General features: G+C 41.3%; 1 protein-coding gene and 2 long non-coding RNA genes across 5 annotated transcripts in view; 1 reads left to right on the top strand and 2 right to left on the bottom strand.

Annotated features, from left to right (window-relative positions):
* Positions 1-2,578, bottom strand: part of LOC125978410 (disintegrin and metalloproteinase domain-containing protein 12) — a 29,103-nt gene extending 26,525 nt beyond the window's left edge. For all 3 annotated transcript variants that reach the window (XM_068652564.1, XM_068652565.1, XM_049735754.1), the window contains exon 1: positions 2,075-2,578. In XM_068652564.1, the coding sequence (XP_068508665.1) occupies positions 2,075-2,186 (112 nt within the window). In that variant the 5' untranslated portion in view covers positions 2,187-2,578. The remainder of the gene's footprint in view (positions 1-2,074) is intronic.
* Positions 419-1,394, top strand: LOC125978413 (uncharacterized). The gene is made up of 2 exons (XR_007485002.2): positions 419-984; positions 1,063-1,394. It is a non-coding gene; the product is annotated as an uncharacterized lncRNA (long non-coding RNA).
* Positions 2,579-4,837: 2,259 nt separating the features above from the next.
* LOC125978448 (uncharacterized) lies at positions 4,838-7,361 on the bottom strand. The gene is made up of 3 exons (XR_011087923.1): positions 7,297-7,361; positions 6,592-6,691; positions 4,838-5,181 (listed from the first exon to the last, which is right to left on the bottom strand). It is a non-coding gene; the product is annotated as an uncharacterized lncRNA (long non-coding RNA).
* Positions 7,362-17,493: the final 10,132 nt, after the last annotated feature.

Here is a 17,493-nt window from a genome sequence, read left to right as displayed (position 1 = left end):
TTTGTTTGGACGCGCTAATCTCGCTAATGAATGCCGTCTGACGTCGCTGCCGGGACCGGACCATATCTACAAATCTAATCCAGGTCATTTGCTGGCCTGGCTAATTATTTATTGAGCTTTCTTGGCTCAAAATGAGATTAGAATCCTCCCCCTGACAAGCGGTTGACACGGTCAGAGAGATTCATCATCGTGGAAAAAAACACATGAAATTGTTTGCACTGTCGTTTCTAAATCACTGCTGTCAAAGTTTGTTACTGATAAAACTTGATTTAAACACTCGCAAATGTTTTTCCCTCCTTTTTAATGAGTTCAACAGCCTAGTAACAAAAGTTGGATGACTTTTTAATTCCGCAAAGACTGCACAATATTTTTTTTCTTATCTTGATTTAATCACTACGGACAGTTTCATGGACGATACATTACGGCGCAAAAGTCTTAGGTCATTGTTGGATTTTGTTGTTTCAGCGTTGCTGTAATGATCAAACATAACTTGGATGTCAGACGGCAGAGCGGAGACCTCCGCCAAGGCCTTCCTGAAAATTGAACAAGTGTCGTTTTTGTGCCTGTTTTTTATTCGCCTGGTTCATGGGTGTTAGCATCATAGAAAATCGGAATGGTTTTTCCCACTTTGACCCAAATGAAGACAAGCGTGATGCAAAACGGACGGACGGATATTTTCTAAGCTAACTCAACTTCTCAACTCTGTCCAGGTAGGTGTCCCAATGCGATGCAGGCCCTGATGTTTTCTTGACTGCATTTTAGGCGTTCTGCCATGTTTGGGCTACTGAACTACTAAACTGCACTCGGCCTGGATTTGGGCACGAATCAGTCAGTCAGCGTGTGGCAGCTGCCCAACCGTTGGCTCTGCTTGCAAATCTGACTCGGCCGTCTGGCAACTATTTGGACGCAGACCGCTAAGTTCCTGCCTCGGCTTGTAAACACACTTTTTAAGGTTGAAGCTATATTGTCAAATAAGGTCAAAAAGTGAGTGCTATTTTCTACTTTCCACTGCCCTCACAGATTTCACATTGGATCTCATTAGTTCCTAATGTTGTGGCTTAGGTGGAAATTGGAAGACAGCCACGACAAACAATCCATAGAGGCGGCGGCGGCGGAGTTGCTATCCCGCTGATATCAAAGAGATGCCTCGTGCTGCCCTACTTCACACTATTTTTACGACTCGTTACGCTCACACTAGGATCAACTCCTCCTGTGAGTCAAAGTTTTAACGACTCCGCCGAGATGATGCGAGCGCTAAACATCTGGATAGCATTCTTGATGATCTTGGGATGCAAAATCAATGATCGATTTATGAGGCTTAGGCCAACAAAAAAGCAGCCAAAATATTGCCTTGAATTACAAAACTGAATTGAAATAAAACCTTCACAATAGCAGTACTTTGGCAAATAGTGATTCCTAAAAAAAAAAAAAAAAGTCCTCAAGCTGTCACATGGAACTTCCAGCTGAAGTTTTCTGTCAAACTAAACACAAAACAAAGACAATCACATGTTCATCTAAAACTACCACATACAGGCTTTTAGTTTGATAGCTTGAAGCTAATGCTAACACAATGTAAAAAGCAACTGATATTCAAAAACAACATATTCTTTATCCTCTGCAAAGAGCTGAGATGTCTACACTACACAAAAATGGTTTGAGTTCAATTTAATGATACTGTGTGGTTTTATACAGTAACAGTACATTATAATAGAGTACTATTTTGTTCGTTAAAACATTTTTAAAAAATTGAGGTTGTTTTAAACAGGTTACTGAAATTTCCATTCATTTCAGTGGAAAATTATTGATACAGGTGATTTGAGTTAAGGATTATGCAGTTCATCATTATTTCAATAAACTATTCATATTTTGTGTCATTTTATTTGGTGGTTTTCCATGAGACTTCACAAATTTTGCTTTCACGTGAAACAATAGGCATATAAATATCCCCTCTGTTCTAGAGCAACATTTTCAACATTGCATCAATTATTGATGAGGGAGAAAAAGTGTTTTAAACAAAGAATCAATCAATAGCATGAGAATTAAAAGCGCTAACGGGTATGCTGCTTTCACTTACCCCCCAGAGTGTTGTAAATCGTAGTGTCAGCATTCGCGATAACCGAGGTCAGGCACCAGATGACAGCCGAGACGACAAAGCCAGAGTTCTTCCTCCACCGCCAGATTCTCATGGTGGAAAAAGGACGGAAACCGACACAAAAGCGGGACTGGCGGTACCGTTTCACGGCAAAAAATAGAAAGTGGTAAAAGCTTCTGGAACCAGCCAGACTCCCAAACGCGAAGCTGTCACCGAGAAGCGGAGGGAAAAGTTTGCTTGACTCCACCGCGCCAATGACACCCTCGAGTCTGCCGGTGGGGAAACATGTGTTAGCTTAGTGTTTCCGTGTGGGAGTTTTGCTCGAGCGCTGAGGACATGACAGCTGGAGCAGCAGCGAACAGAGCAAACAAAGAATGAAGGCGAAGATGTCGCAGAGGAGAGGAGCGGGGCGAAAAGTGATTCGCCGCCCGCCGCCAGCCCTCAAACAGCAAGCGGCAGGCGACGTCGAGCCATGTGCGTTGAGGACCTCGCATGGTCCTAGCGCCGGTTTTCTCACACCGCAATTGACTTCAAAAAATAAACTATTACATCCAATTAAAAACACTATTAAAAACGAATTCATTAATCATAGTTTTAAAACCATCAATGAAACCCTTTTCCATGAAAAATATTGGCAATGAGAATATAACAATACAAAAACGAAAATAGACAATAAAATGTCCAACAATTGCCAAGGATAAAATATAAAAATGGAATCAAAACTAAAAAGCAAATAGAATTCAAACAAAACAATAATTATAATAGCATTGATTAAATAATTAGCATGTAACAAATTTAACTGCCAACACTGAATACAAATTATTCCAGCAAAATTATTCAACAAAAAGGGAGCAGAGACAGACACCACTTTATAACGGAACGTCTGATAGGGTGAGAAGCTCGGTCGTCCGGGAGAAACTCGGAGTAGAGTCGCTACTCCTCCACGTTGAGACGAGCCAGATGAGGTGGCTCGGGTATCTCATCAGGATGCCTCCTGGACGCCTCCCTGGGGAGGTGTTCCGGGCATGTCCCACTGGTAGGAGACCCCGGGGATGGCCCAGGACGTGCTGGATGTCACTCAGATGGCCTGGGAATGCCTTGAGATCCACCGGGATGAGCTGGATGAAGTGGCTGGGAAGAGGGAAGTCTGGGAGTCCCTCCACGACCCGACCCCGGATAAGCAGAAGAAGATGGATGGATGGATGGATGGATGGATGGATGGATGGATGGATGGATGGATGGATGGATGGATGGATGGATGGATGGATGGATGGATGGATGGATGTCTGATCATCTATTACACCTATGGATTAGGATTAACACATTTCAGTAAATTATCCAATTCAATCCATAAAGACACAAATGTGCACATGGGTCCTACATTAGCTCAGAAATTCTCGCTGCATGGCTTAGGCTGACTTCAAACGACTTTAACACGACAATTTACAAGGCATGTGGGAAATAGTTGTCTTTAATGGAGGGTGGCTGTGGGGATGCATCAGCATGCTCCGGCGTCGGAGAGGACAGATGTGGAGATGATAAGGTTCGGGCGATAACGAGCAAACACTTTGCAATCAGCAGCTCGGCGTGATTGTAATGGTCGGTGTGCGATGAGCCGCCCTTATCTGGCACTTGGGGCCGTTTGAGTCATCTGGGGAGCCAGTCAACAGGACTCAGTAGACAGCATCCACATGATGATGTCCATGATGATGATGAGGAGGAGGACGCCGCAGCCTGGCAGGCCTTCTCCTCGAGTACGTTGGCGTGTCAGTTTGTGCTCATTATCTGGAAGCGAGCGACGTGGCATCATTCCTCCAACGCGATGCCCCCTCGCTGCCGTAACAGCTGCCAAGGCGTGTGGAGCGCCCGTGGTCATAATCAATCGCAAAACCGGTACCCCCTTATTATGACACACTCTCAACTCATCCTATTTGGATGAAGATGACACAAAAATAACTTCTATGATGGCGGATCGGTGTTTACCAAATCCAATGCGCTGCCATCTACTGGGATCAGCTCGTCATTACAGCGGTTTAAAAACCACAAGACTTGCATGAATGGCTGCCAATGGAATTGCATATCTTTGAATTATTGAAGGCAAAGAAGTGGAATGTGCATATGTCCCAATATTTATGAACCAGACTGCACAAAAAAAACAAATCTCTCACGTCTCACTGTAAAGTTTTCCGTCATCCGATATTTTATCTCTGTTGGGGCCTGCGACATGTGTCAATGTTATTCCTCCCCAGGCTGTCGGTCATCTTATCGCGCTAAAGGTGGTCTCCTCTCTCGTGTTCCAATGTCACCTCCCGCTACGCCGCCCGGTGACAAAAGGTCCCTTTCAGCCAACGCTGGCGGTCTCCTGAGTTTGATTAGCTTTGGAATTCCAGAGTTGCAACTGGGAGGTTCCACAAGGGAGGCCCTCGAGGGGTCAAGACAAACGCAAGACTCTCTTCCCTCCACCGCCGAGCGTCGCATTCGATTAACATTTACTTTAGCAATGACACCGTCAAGGAGTTTTTTTTCTGCGAGAACTCCATTTTCCGCAAAGTCAATATAATGTCCTTGGAATATTTTATTTGGTGGTAAAACTCACAATATAAAATATGAATGCAATTTAAATCACATTGTAGCTATATTCTATTTATGAGTTTAATAAGATATTATTTGACCTTTATGTAATATTTAATTAATAAATAAATGTATAAAGACAAAAAAATTAAATAGTTCCAGTTACTGCACAAGCATTTGATCACCAAAAACATTGTATTCTTAAAGGAAAAATAGATGTAACATGAAAAAAAAGGTTGAATCAAATAATATTTAGAGATAGAGCACTTGCTTTTTGTCAAACTCGATTAAAAAAATAATACAAAAAAATAATTTAGCCATACATAATTTTTCTTGGACCTGATGTAAATTGATTTTTGGCAATTTTCTTTGGGTAATCTAGTTTAGTGTCTCGGCATGAACGGACAAACTTTGTTCGCTCAGACACAATTAATACTGAAGGTACGGATGAAATAGGAAAGAAGTATTTGCCATTCTGTGTAGCTCCTTCATCTTTGCAGAATATGATCCAGAAGTTTCTGCCAAAGAAGAAAAGCAACATTACTGATACAGTTCCTCCCCCATCAAAAAAAACAATATCATCGATGAAGACCATCATAATCTCCTTTGAGGAGCACCTTGGCATCATACCAGCTAAATTGCTTTTTCGTTCAATCGGTGTGTGTGTGTGTGCGTGAGGCTCAGGTAGCTGCAATCACTTTAGTTTGCCATCCGACTGTTCCGCCGGACAGCTGCCAGCTCATTTTTTTAAAATATCTCCTCCTGAGCTCCCCAAAGCCAACTTTATCAACCAAGTGCCAATCTCGCTGTAGTTCAGGCCAGGTAATAAGTTATTTGAGAGATGGCGAGTGCAGCTGATGGCTCGGTGAAACACAAAACATGTCCGCCGGGACTGACGGTTTCGTTCTTGAATGCTGCTGGGGGGAAAAAAATAGAATATACTCCCAGAAGAGTTTACCACTGCTAATAATGAGGTATAAAAACAATAGTTTTACCTTGAACAATATAAAAAAACACAGATAAGACTAAAAGGGACAGTTTAGCATTAAAAATATCGTTAACAATTACAAAAACATAAATGATTCATTTAGGATAGTTATGACAAAATCTTACAGTGGCTACAAAAGTGTAATTTTCAAAATAAATCTTGTGTTTTATCAATTTTCGCACATGTGTGAGTTAATGTCATGTAAATGTATTTATTTACATGGGATAGCGTTCATGAAACGACATTAAGTGTATTCTGAATGGTCAAAGGTCATTGAAATCGTGGAAGCGGTAATACACGACTTTAGCAGTCAAACAGCGCCCTCTGCCGTATGGCAATATAAAATATTATTTGCACCTTGACTTTTTCTTTTCTTTATTCGGCTACATCCGTAAGAGTATTGTTTTTTAAGATTTGTAATGTTCTGACAAGGACTCAAAGTCCAGCTTTTATTTCTAACAATAATGAACGTCACATTAGGACAATTTGTAGAAATAAATAAATTCATATTTAAAGGGCACCCAACCAAACATTGTGTTTCTAACAACCACAAATGAGTACTGGGCATTTAAAAAATATATTTAATAAAAGTAACCTTTCAAATATTATTTGGTTATTACTGTTTTCATGATAATTTGGATTAATTACATTCTTACATGATTCTTACACAATGAAATCAATTGAATATATGAATATTAACATTTATGAATATTTTTTTAAATACATTACGTAGAGCTATAAAATACATGTTCAAGGAAAATAAAAAATAATAACACACACACACACACACACTTTAAGCGATGTACATCATAATGACCGATGAAATACTGTTCAGGCGTCCTTGGGGCCGTGAAATGAGCTTCATAAATCTAAGTTATGATCCCTTATGGAATAATTATCAAATATTATTTCCATCCAACAGTATTTAAAAAGTGTTCACCTTTTTAAAGAGGTTTACTCGCAGTCTGTTGGCTTGGAACACTGTTCTCTTCTCTTCCTCCTGCTTTTTCTTTTCCACCTCTGGCAGCTTGTTGTACAACCTGCACACACACCAACACACACGTCCACGCACACACACACGATTAGGGACGAGAGCGACACGGGCAGTTATCTGGCAAGCAGGTCTCATGCACGAGACTCCCTTTTCATTCGTTTAGATGCCGCTGGCAACGTGTTAGCAGATCCTGGCAGTCAGATAGTGTCACCTTTGAAAAAGTTACAATGGCTTGCCACCATCTGATTGGAAGGGATTGGAGTTGGGATGGGGGGGGGGGGGGGTCGTGGTGCAGATAAGCAACATAAAAAAGGAGCAGATAAGGCACACGGAGGGCCGTTCATATCTCATGTCAAGATGTCCACACATTCAACATAATATCTGTAAATACGTTTTAAACAAGTTGCATTTTGCAGTTGCGTATAGCTGCCACAAGATGGCAGCAAAACACGACTTTCCTATTAGACAGGGCTTATTAGTTTTGTATTCTTCTAAAGTTGGACCATACGAAGCGTGCGTGATGTCATGTGAGACTTCATTGTGCATTCAACTAATGAAATAGCTTATTGGGAAAACAGATTCAGAATATAAATCGATTGGTGGCTAAACCTGAGTCATTACGTGTTGTTTGATTTTGGGAATCAAACTCACCTTCTGGATCGCTGCTGCATTTCTTTAACTGATATCGACCTCTTTCTTGGCTTAAAAAGGTTATCTAGGACACACGAATGAAGAGAGTGGTGAATTGCAAATAATAATAAATATATTAAAAAAAAGCATAATCCGATATGAAAGTTGGATTTGATGTCACTTTGTCTTCTAAAAATAATTGATTTATTGAGGGCATAGTGAATAAAGAGTCATAATATTATATAGTATATAAAAATGTTTTTGATTTATTATTAAAACTCGGGAAAATCCATATGTATTATATATTTAAAGACACTAAAGCCAGCAATGTGAGAACAAAATGAAACTAAAACCTCCCCAAAAAAAAGAATGAAAATAGCTTGAAACCTGTACCTAATAAAGTGTCCAGTAAGTTTACATTTTTGGCCCATATTTGTACAAAACTGCAATGCTGCATACCTGCCAGCAGAGGGCCAAATTGGACAAAAGCCAGTTGACTAAACCCGTCCTCATAATAAACGACCACTATAAGTTTCCAAACTCATTGAGATGTGAAGTCGAAATGAACTAGTCCACATATTTAACTGTAATAAATTCCCCTCCATTGGGTCCTAACCGCTTTCTTATAGCGTTTTCAGAAGAGGTCCCAACCCTTAAAGCGTGTCATCAGTGTGTAACAAGTGTAAAAAAAAAAAAAAAAAGGTGTAATAAAAGCACAAATGAAAGCAGGCCTGGGCGTCCCGGATCAGCGCTCACCACTAAGCGGATCCGGCGTGGTGCACCTCCTCCTTCGCACGTCTCCGTCTCGTACCGGGCCGGCACAGGTGGTGCACCTCCTCCTTCTCACGTCTTCGTCTCGTATCAGGCCGGCGCTGGTCCTCCCCTTCCCCCTCCTCTTCTTCTGCTCCATCATCCTCACTCGACCCTGAGATTGGCTGATGAAGTCTGGCCTGAAGAGCTCCAGAGCCTCCTGGGAAGGGGAGAGGGGTGGGGGGAGAACATCCAGAGTGAGCTGCTTGCTTATTGGTGGGAAGAAGTTCAGCAGGTCTTTGACACTAATCCTACAGGAAGATGGAGTTGGAAAAAAAGGGGAATCGCGGCTGGGTTCAACCTGCTCGGAACATAATCTATTCCTTAACCTTGATAAATCCTCTCCGCGGCCTTGTAATAGGGAGGAAATGTTAACGTTGTGCTCTGCTTTAGCGGGGATGAGAGCATCGGCAGGGAATGGCAATCCTCAAAAAAACCTCCCGAGACTCAGAAGAACGTCCAAGGATGATGAAAGATTACAAAATTAGAAAGCTAAATACATTCCCGTATTGTTAGAGAATAATAATGACATTTATTATTTATCATTTATTATTTATTATTTATTATTATATAATTATTATTCTTTATTATATTTTATTTTTCTCCTTTTTATTTTATTTTAATTATCATTAAATACATAATTATAATCATAGGTTGTTATTATTAAAATGACTGCACTAAAAAGAAGACGTGCGACGATTAATTAAAAACTAATCGATTTATCTATTAACTATTTCGATTAATTGTTTGGAGACGTTATTGAATTTAAAATTGTTTTAGTTAATTGCCAGTCAAAATTATTTAGCTTGCCCACGTTGGCAGCTCCCAAGATGGCGGCGGCACATCCTACTTTGAGACTGAGCGAATTGGGCCAGGCTTCTGGAGTGTTTGTCTTCAAGAAGAACTGACAATAATCCATCTTGACACCTTTTGCTGTCTTCACCGGATGTTCTTGTGATTCTTCTCCCCTGTCTTGAGTTGCTGACAGAAAAGGAAAAATGACATTTGGTGAAAACTAATAATGGTGAGATGACGTCGGAACACGAGCGCTCGCAATAAATTGTTTTGAGCTCCATCGTAGCTTTTTGTTGCATATAAACCAGAAGAAGAAGATGAAGACGCCTCGAAATGACCACCAACAGCGGCTCATAAAGTGAAAAAGAGCCGTCGGCAACACGAGCATGGCCGATGAATAATGCAGAAGATGACGATGCATCTATCCTGCTTCTGTCATCTCCCTTCGTCCTGCTTTTATGGAACATCTCTTGAATCCACATCCAGGAACGAGACGTCCAAAGCGCCCGCCTTGTTTTTCTGAGTGCTTTTTCGCCTCTGACATCCTCACAAAGTCCTGCCTCAGAATCCGGACGGATGCATTTGGCAAGTGTCAACGCGGGAGAAAAGCGGCTATAAATAATGACACAGATGATGGCTTGGTGCCTTCAACTGTGAACATCTCATGTCACAAGAAAATCTAGATATTTTCTTTCAAACACTCCGGAGAGTAAATTCAGAGATTTGCTTCTTCAAACATATTTGAAGATAATTGCTGGAAACATATGAGAACAATGTAGAGCGCCTCGTCGTGCGCCTCGAGTCACGGAGAGAAGAAGTTAGAGTGAGGTTAAAAATGTGGTTTGGAGCTTCTGATACGTTCTATTTAAAATTGGGTAGTAAGGTTAGCTAGGTTAGCCCTAACTTACACATTAGATGAGACTCACATGTCGCTGCTTCACGCCGTCCCCAACTCTTCCCTCCATCATGCTGCTCGCCGACCAACACGGCCGCCCCGACGCCTCCGGAACATTCCGGTGAGCAGATCCGAACGAACACGGTAGACTTATACAGAGCATTTTGTCCTGCTCCCCTCTTGTCCGGTGCCACCAGGGAAACTGAAAATAGCTTGTCCAGAAAGACAACAGAGCTGGTCCACCTTGGCGGCACTTCTCGGCGAACGCAGGTCCGGTAGGAGGACGCCGGGGACGTGGGAATGATTGAGCCATCTATCACCACGCACGGTCCGCTATCCCCCTTCGCAATCTGAGCTGTCCTGGTTTTCGCAGCGCTCAGCGCCAATCCATCAGCTGCTGAGTGGGCTTGTCTGCCCTTATTAGGCCTCATGATTGCAGGTTCCCATTGGCACCTATCCTGTCGGCCGTTGCAGACTCTCATGACCTGAGTGATTCCAGCTCTGGAGGAGTCGGTAGTGTACTGGACTGCACTATATCTGCAGCAGAACCCTTCCGGGACCTTCACTTTGGATTAATAGCCTATAGAAAGTAATGGAAGGTAATCAGTTGCAAGGTTGCTATAATGTCAGCTTTATGAACTGCACACACGCAACTGTAGCGATTCTAAGCTAACGTCCATGAACTCATTCACTACCATTGACGACTATGGGCGTCAAAGATGATTTTTAACAGAGATGAATTTTAACAGAGAGAATTTAAGTAGGAATGAAATCGGATTTTTATTTGAGTGCAATCCAACAGGAGACAAAAGGACTTGTTTCATTTTGAGCTGTTTTTTTTCTTTAAAATCAAAATGAGGTGCAATCACAGCCTATTTAATTTAATTATTTTAAATGGAATTACACGATTAAACAACGTCAATATTCATTTAAACTAAAATATTAATTCAGTGGCTGCTTCAAATAATTTAAACCCCAAACAAAATGTTTTCCAACGTCCTCAGTTAATTCTATACTTGACACAAACGCATTTATGTTGTAGTCATTTAAAATGTGACACGGTAGCCTACACCAACACTCATTAAAATACTATTTTAAAACAAATATTGAGTTCCAAGAAAAGCGATAGCTTTCGAAAAGATATTCTAGTGATGATAAAACGTCTAATCTGGCTCGAAAACGTCTCTTGCGATGTAAAGCGTTTCGAATTATTACGGCTTCGATGTCGATCGGATTTTGAATGCGTCTATTAACGGCGAAAGAATTTTGGGCAGTAATTAACTAGAATGCTGTAGATCTGAAAAAAAAAAGTTCACTGCCATGAAAAGTAAAAACAATAAATGGCGTGTCGCCCTTTGTAGCAAACTTATTACAATTAATTCCGAGTCATCACTTACTGTTGCTGTAGACAGGACAGAAATCATTTACGTTTCTTTTCCTCTTTGACGTTTTTTTTTCCTCTTTGAAATCACTGGTTGTCGTGTCACAGCAAAATAAAAAAAGACAGAAGGAGGGGAAAAAAAAAACTTGATTGATACACACATCATATCATTTAAGAAGCAGCCTTTACACTTGCTTGTTGATCCTCTCTCCGTTGCCGTGACAACATGGTTTGAAATAAACATAAGTATTAATATGACAGCTGCGAGAAAAAAATAAAAAAAGCACGTTCAACTTCCTCCAGCTGTGAGAAGTCGAGCCTCAGACTCCGCATTTGATTTATTTCAGCGTGAGCTGCTTTTTTGACAACACTACTTTCCTTTTCCTTCTGTGCTTGAAGCTGCCTCATATTCTTCCTCTTTTGAACGTAAAACATGTTTATATTTATGTTCTTCTGATATCTGCTAGCTCTCCAATAGCGGTGAAACGTGTTATTATAACACTGAATATATTTTTTGGAATGTATACTGAAGAGGGATGTGTAAATACTCTTATTAATTTATAGTTGCTCCATCAGAGCACATCCATACACAACTCGGTAACTTTTCCATTACACATAAGACACAGCTCATTAACGTCATGACAAAACATTCAGGTGATAACAAAACAAATGTCTGCCTTATGAAGTTTTTCCTTCTTTTCCCCTCATTTTTATATTTTCCGGAGGTAGATATTCCGTCATAAGTACAGTAAAGCTCCAAGAAAACAGGCTGACCTCCCCTCTGATGATCCCCGTCCCTGATTGGTTGTTTTTTCTCAGACACGGTGGTTCCTTAAAATTCAAATTCAAGGTACAAGTTTCAGCCAGACAGATTTGACTACTGTCAGCTTTATACTGACAATTTCAACAAATATGTCAAAAAGATTTTCTAAACTTCTCCTTTAATTACAGCCTTAAAACTTTGAATCCCAACGCTACAAAGTACTGTACAAGCGCTGTGTCTTACGGTACAGTACCTCCAGGGGGTTCGTGTAGTCGAGAAAACAGCCTTCAATAACTTTCCAGGTCACGTGACCTCACAGGTAATGATGCAGGGAGATGTTTACTTCACTGATGTGAGCTGTCGATAGTCTCCGAGATGTAGAAAGCCGACTTGCATCTTCGATTCCTGCTGGGAGTAAACAACACGAGAACGCGGCGGGCCTCCAGAGTGAAAACAATCACACTCACCAGTTCATCGCATGTGAAAATAGCACTTCATTATCACATTCTCCACTTCATGCTTTTATCCCATCCCGCAGCTATGATCCATCCTTCCTTCTGGCAAGCAGACTCGAGGCCAGATCAGCTCGACTTGGATTGCGCGGTGACGCTCCGGCATGTGTTTCGGAATCATTCGTCAGACGACATCTAGCTTTTTTAAAACAGTTAAAAAAAAGACTCATTTTTTTGGAGATGCGAAGCACGTATCGTGAAATGCGAAACGCCGAGACATGCCCTAATGGACGCGCCGCGGAGAATCTTCAAAAACCTTGGCGTAAATTTAAGGTCAAGCTAGTTTGAATTTTTCTATCGATACTTGGAGAGTTAAGAGCTGCTGAAAGGCAGCAGCAGGATATGAAGCTCTCAGGTTGCCGGGCTGGTAAAAGAGCTTCGTATTGCACGCTTGAATATTGATGAATTGCCTTGACTCGAAGTTACAAACAGTAACTGAGTGAAAAGAATAAAACTGTTTTTGACACTTTTTCTTCATTCATTTTAGCTGACTGTTCTGTTCTTTTTTTTATCCCCCACAATGGAAATCAACTGAATCAATGAAAAATCTTACAATCAGCTTTATTGTTTGAAGGCGACTTTGGATTGTGCTTGCCGCACCACTTGACAAACCATCCACGGATGGATTGATGATCCCGGACGAACAAATAATCGTCGGTGGGGGGAAAGAAAAAGGGAATGGACACAATGTTGCGGCTGACTTTCCTTCTGGGAAACTATTGATTAGGGCTATTGTGTCAAGTCACCACTGGAACGATCATTAGCACAATAGATAGCGTTAGCGTTAAGCTACATTGCATTGTATAAAATAAGTAGTGGTTATTGTTGCCATGGTGATTGTTTACTTAGTTCTAGAGAGGGTCTGAAACTACAAGGTTTAGACAGACAGACAGACAGAAGCCATGATGAGTTAATCAAATTAGTTGTGGATGAGCTTGTGGGACAGGAGGGGCCGGCCAAATAAAAATCAGCGTGACATGACGAACACGCCTTGAGGACCACCGCGGCCCTGTGCGTGCAATAAACGATTACATCGCCGAGCGGCCGCGGCGCAATGTTGATGGAGCGAGAGTCGGAGTGTTAGCGAGACTCAGCCAGCCTGACACCCCAATGCCCCCGGTGTGATCGATGGCTTCTTGGTGGCAGCTTTGTCTTTACTGTAAGCGCCTCTTTGATTGAGCACCTGTTTGTTATGCATTTGCTGACCCCTCCTATTTATTCCTGCTCGATGGCATTTTCATATGAAACCAATTAGTGAGGCGGCAACCACTTAAATAGGATACATGATAGGCACAGTGAACTGCCATTTATCACAGGGGGGAAATGTTCCTCACCCATGTGCAATGGGTAAAAAGCCACAATCTAGAAAGATCTTATAGGAAGTTTTAAAATTTATTTTAAACACGTCTACGGTGGATTTATTGAAATTTTTAAAACACAATGAAAACAAAATTGAACACAAAAATGAATTGAAAAAGTAGTAGCACTAAGACAGCACAAAAGTCTTTTTTGCTTAGTGAAAGGAAATAACATGCTTTCTAAAGATGGAACCAAATAAATAGCAGGGGCCCCGAGATTGAACCCTGTGGAACACCATACGACAACGGGGCAGAGTGGGAGGGACTAAGAGCATCCAAGGCTAACACAAAAAAGTTCTGTCTGCCAAATTGGATCGAAACCACTCTCCACTAATGCCCACCTGATGCTGCAAACAAACCAAACAAAATACCGCAGACGTGCTAATGGACTACCGCTCTTTCAGATGCTTTTACAATAAAAATGCATGCTAACAAGCGATGCAGAATCCGCACGGTCGCTCTTATCTAAAAGCGTGGCCAACCCTGACACTTCCCTGGCTCAGCGGATGAGACGGGCGAGAATGCGACGCTCCTGGCAGCAAGTTCAATATGACGGCCATCTGCAGCCCGCATGTCAGAAGAGAGCAACGGCCAACGTTAGCGAATGACAGTTCTGGCCAGCGACCTGAAATCCATGTGAGACAGGCGGATGAAGCAAATGCTCAAACAAAAATAGAATAAAAGTAGTGTGGTGTCTATAAACTCTGCTCTAGTGTCGTACTCAGAGGAGAATTCTCTGCTCTGTAGCATCCATTTCATATTGCTAAACGGCTAGCAGGCAGTAAACAAGTCTCATTACACGAAGCAGGTGTCCGCATTGTTTTGCACAATGTCCCCAAACCCGCTCACATCAAAACAGACGCACTCATTTCATCTCAAGGTTACTCTCGGAAGGAATCTGATCTGGCCTACGTCTCATTTGCTGTGGAATTAAAGACGGCGTACAGACAATGTGCCTCCTTCCGCCACTTGTGCGGGCCAAATGATAATTTACTGGCTGCTGTCACACGCGGCTCCATTGAATTCATCCTTCCGCTGAACCGGGCAGGCAAAGCCGACGGTCCTTTAGAAAGACATTTATGCAAGCGCGCGTGTATGACATGACAGTCATCTCCGAAATGGGTGCAACGACAAGTTGGAGCAGATGTTGTGTGCTAAAGAAAGTTGAGTAATTTGACATCTCGGAATGGTCTACTTTGAAATTCATCTTGGTGACATATTCAGGAATTATTGTAGGATAGAGAAATGGATGAGCAGCAAATCGCTAGTTCTGTCTAAATCCGGGATTTTTAACTGGTTTTGTCCAAGATAAATAACAAATCAATTTGATTTTTAACAATGTTACAATTATTTTCCATTTCCAATTGCGTGGACCACTTGCAATACCGCCACGGACCACTAGAGGGCCCCGGACCTCCGGTTGACAGATTTTTGGTCTAAATGAAGCTCCTCAACTCACTACAACATTGTTCTTTGGCACAAAATGTTGGCAAAACACTACTTTTGTCTAAATGAATCTCTGCTGTTTGATGATGACTCATCTTGAGGTTTCTGTAGACAATAAAACCATTTTTTTTTTTTTAGGTAATTGGCAGGTTGTGATCTAGGGAGCTGATATTTAGTGAAGTTATTTATAATGCAAATACAAATTCCTACTCAGCTACTCATCATTGGGTACTTTTGGCACACGACTCCAATATGTGTGTGTGTGAATGGATATATTTATTTGTGTGTGTGAAGTCAAGCTGACAGAGACAGACGGCGACAAGCGCGATCGGCGGCGTTCGTCATCCAAAGGGTTTAGTCTTTGTTTTTGTCCCTCGGTTGACACGCACCATATGTCTGTCACGTGACCTGGCACGGAAAAGATGGCGTACTCGTCGTATTTGCTGTCAGCGCCTCGCGTCCACCCCGTCGACGACTCCGCTGTCACGTTTTGTTAGGCCGCTCGTCGTTCATCGCGGGTCACACGGGAAGATGCCGTGAAGCGCTACAAAAGTCCCTTTCCCCCGCTCTCGTGTGTGAGCTTGATAAAATACACGATGAATAATTCAACGAGATTATTAGTGTTCGATGAATGTTTGCTTGCCCGCGAGTGTTAAATGAGTTTCAGGAGTTTATGTTTAAAAGCTTTACATTATTGATTGAGAACACAAGCGGAAAACATGGATGTGGCGGATTTGATCAATCAAAAACACGAAGGCGGCTAACCTGGAAGACGTGATGGAAAGTGTTTTTGTTATTATTTCATTATTCATTACATTTGGGCCTTTATTTTCGAAGCAAAACAAATTGTGCTTAAAAGCCTCTTGAGGTGCCTAATAAAATATTTATTCATTTATTTTTCCTGAATCATTACCTCGACATGATTTGACACCGTGCATCTATTAGGCAACCGATGCTAAGCCCATTTGGACACATTTGCTAACCAAAACAGCAGTAATGGCCGGTGAAAATTCCTTCAGTAAGCCTTAGTAATAATTATTCTTCGCAGAGGATAAAGAATATATATATATATATATATATATATATATATATATATATATATATATATATATATATATACGCGAGTGTTGTTTTATTTGTCTATGTGTTTGCGCTGAAGTTTGATCATTTATAACCTTTTCAATTATAAAACATAAACAGATGAATTCAACACATCGGGCTTAAGAATAAGACGACTCTTGCTCTCTGCTTTGTTAATTCTTACTTTGCCACCAGCGTTTCTTTTAAATGAGTTTTTCTATTTTTTCATCGCCGATTGATTAAACATTCGCCCCACGACATGCAGGTTATGCAGCATGGCTGATGAAGTTACTGATTGCGCCCTACATAAAAATCCCCCCCCCCCACGCTGAAATCCACCAGTAGGTCATTTTGTTCTTATTATCCTCCAGATGAGCCTTCTTCAACATTATCTAGCCCGTGTGTGTGCAGTGAGTAATCTGCTATATTTGATGGAGTCCTGCAAAGTAGGCAAGCCTCTTCATGAGGTGATAATGAGTGGAGATCTCCTCGTGCATGCAAATGGCTGACTTTGTGTCTCCCGTGTTTCCCCCGTCTTAATCTTTAAAAATCCACATCCGGCTACTCAATTTGTCACATTCTCGCGGAAACGGTGACGCTTAACTGGAGTGGAACATCTTGGAATTGGAATTTGATCACAATGTGATGGATGAAGTTACACAAGACTTCAGTGAAAGGGGGAAAGGGGGTTAGTTTTAAATCGGCTACTAGGAAGATATGAGTACTGATTTCATTCATGACTTATTTGTAATGGAGTGTCGCTATAAAAGGAATTTTTTGGGGGAATATACACATTCAATTAAAAATCAAAAGGAGGTGATGAACTTACTTGTCGAGTGGAAATGTGACAAACTGGTCTTGGTCTCCAAACACATTTTGAAGATCTTGGTCTTGTCTGGGTCTGGACAGATTTAGGATTTCATTTGAAGCAGAATTGCTAAATTGGAAATCATACTGGTATTGGTTTAAGGAAAAAAAAGTGGTATTGAACATCCGTATGATTATTATGAAACAATACCCCAAAAGAATTTCTCGGTTCGTTGGTATATTGTCTCAGCTGAAGAAATAAAAATAAATCAAATCTAACCACAGAAAGCAAAGAAAGACTAATAATGCGGAAAGCAAATACAAACAGCCAAAAGTGCACGTTTATAAAATTAGCAATAATTGTCTCAAAT

This window comes from Syngnathus scovelli, chromosome 12, assembly GCF_024217435.2.
Source record: "Syngnathus scovelli strain Florida chromosome 12, RoL_Ssco_1.2, whole genome shotgun sequence".
Lineage (NCBI taxonomy): Eukaryota > Metazoa > Chordata > Actinopteri > Syngnathiformes > Syngnathidae > Syngnathus > Syngnathus scovelli.
The sequence above is the reverse complement of the archived record's forward strand: the minus strand, read 5'-3'. Positions and strand labels throughout refer to the sequence as shown.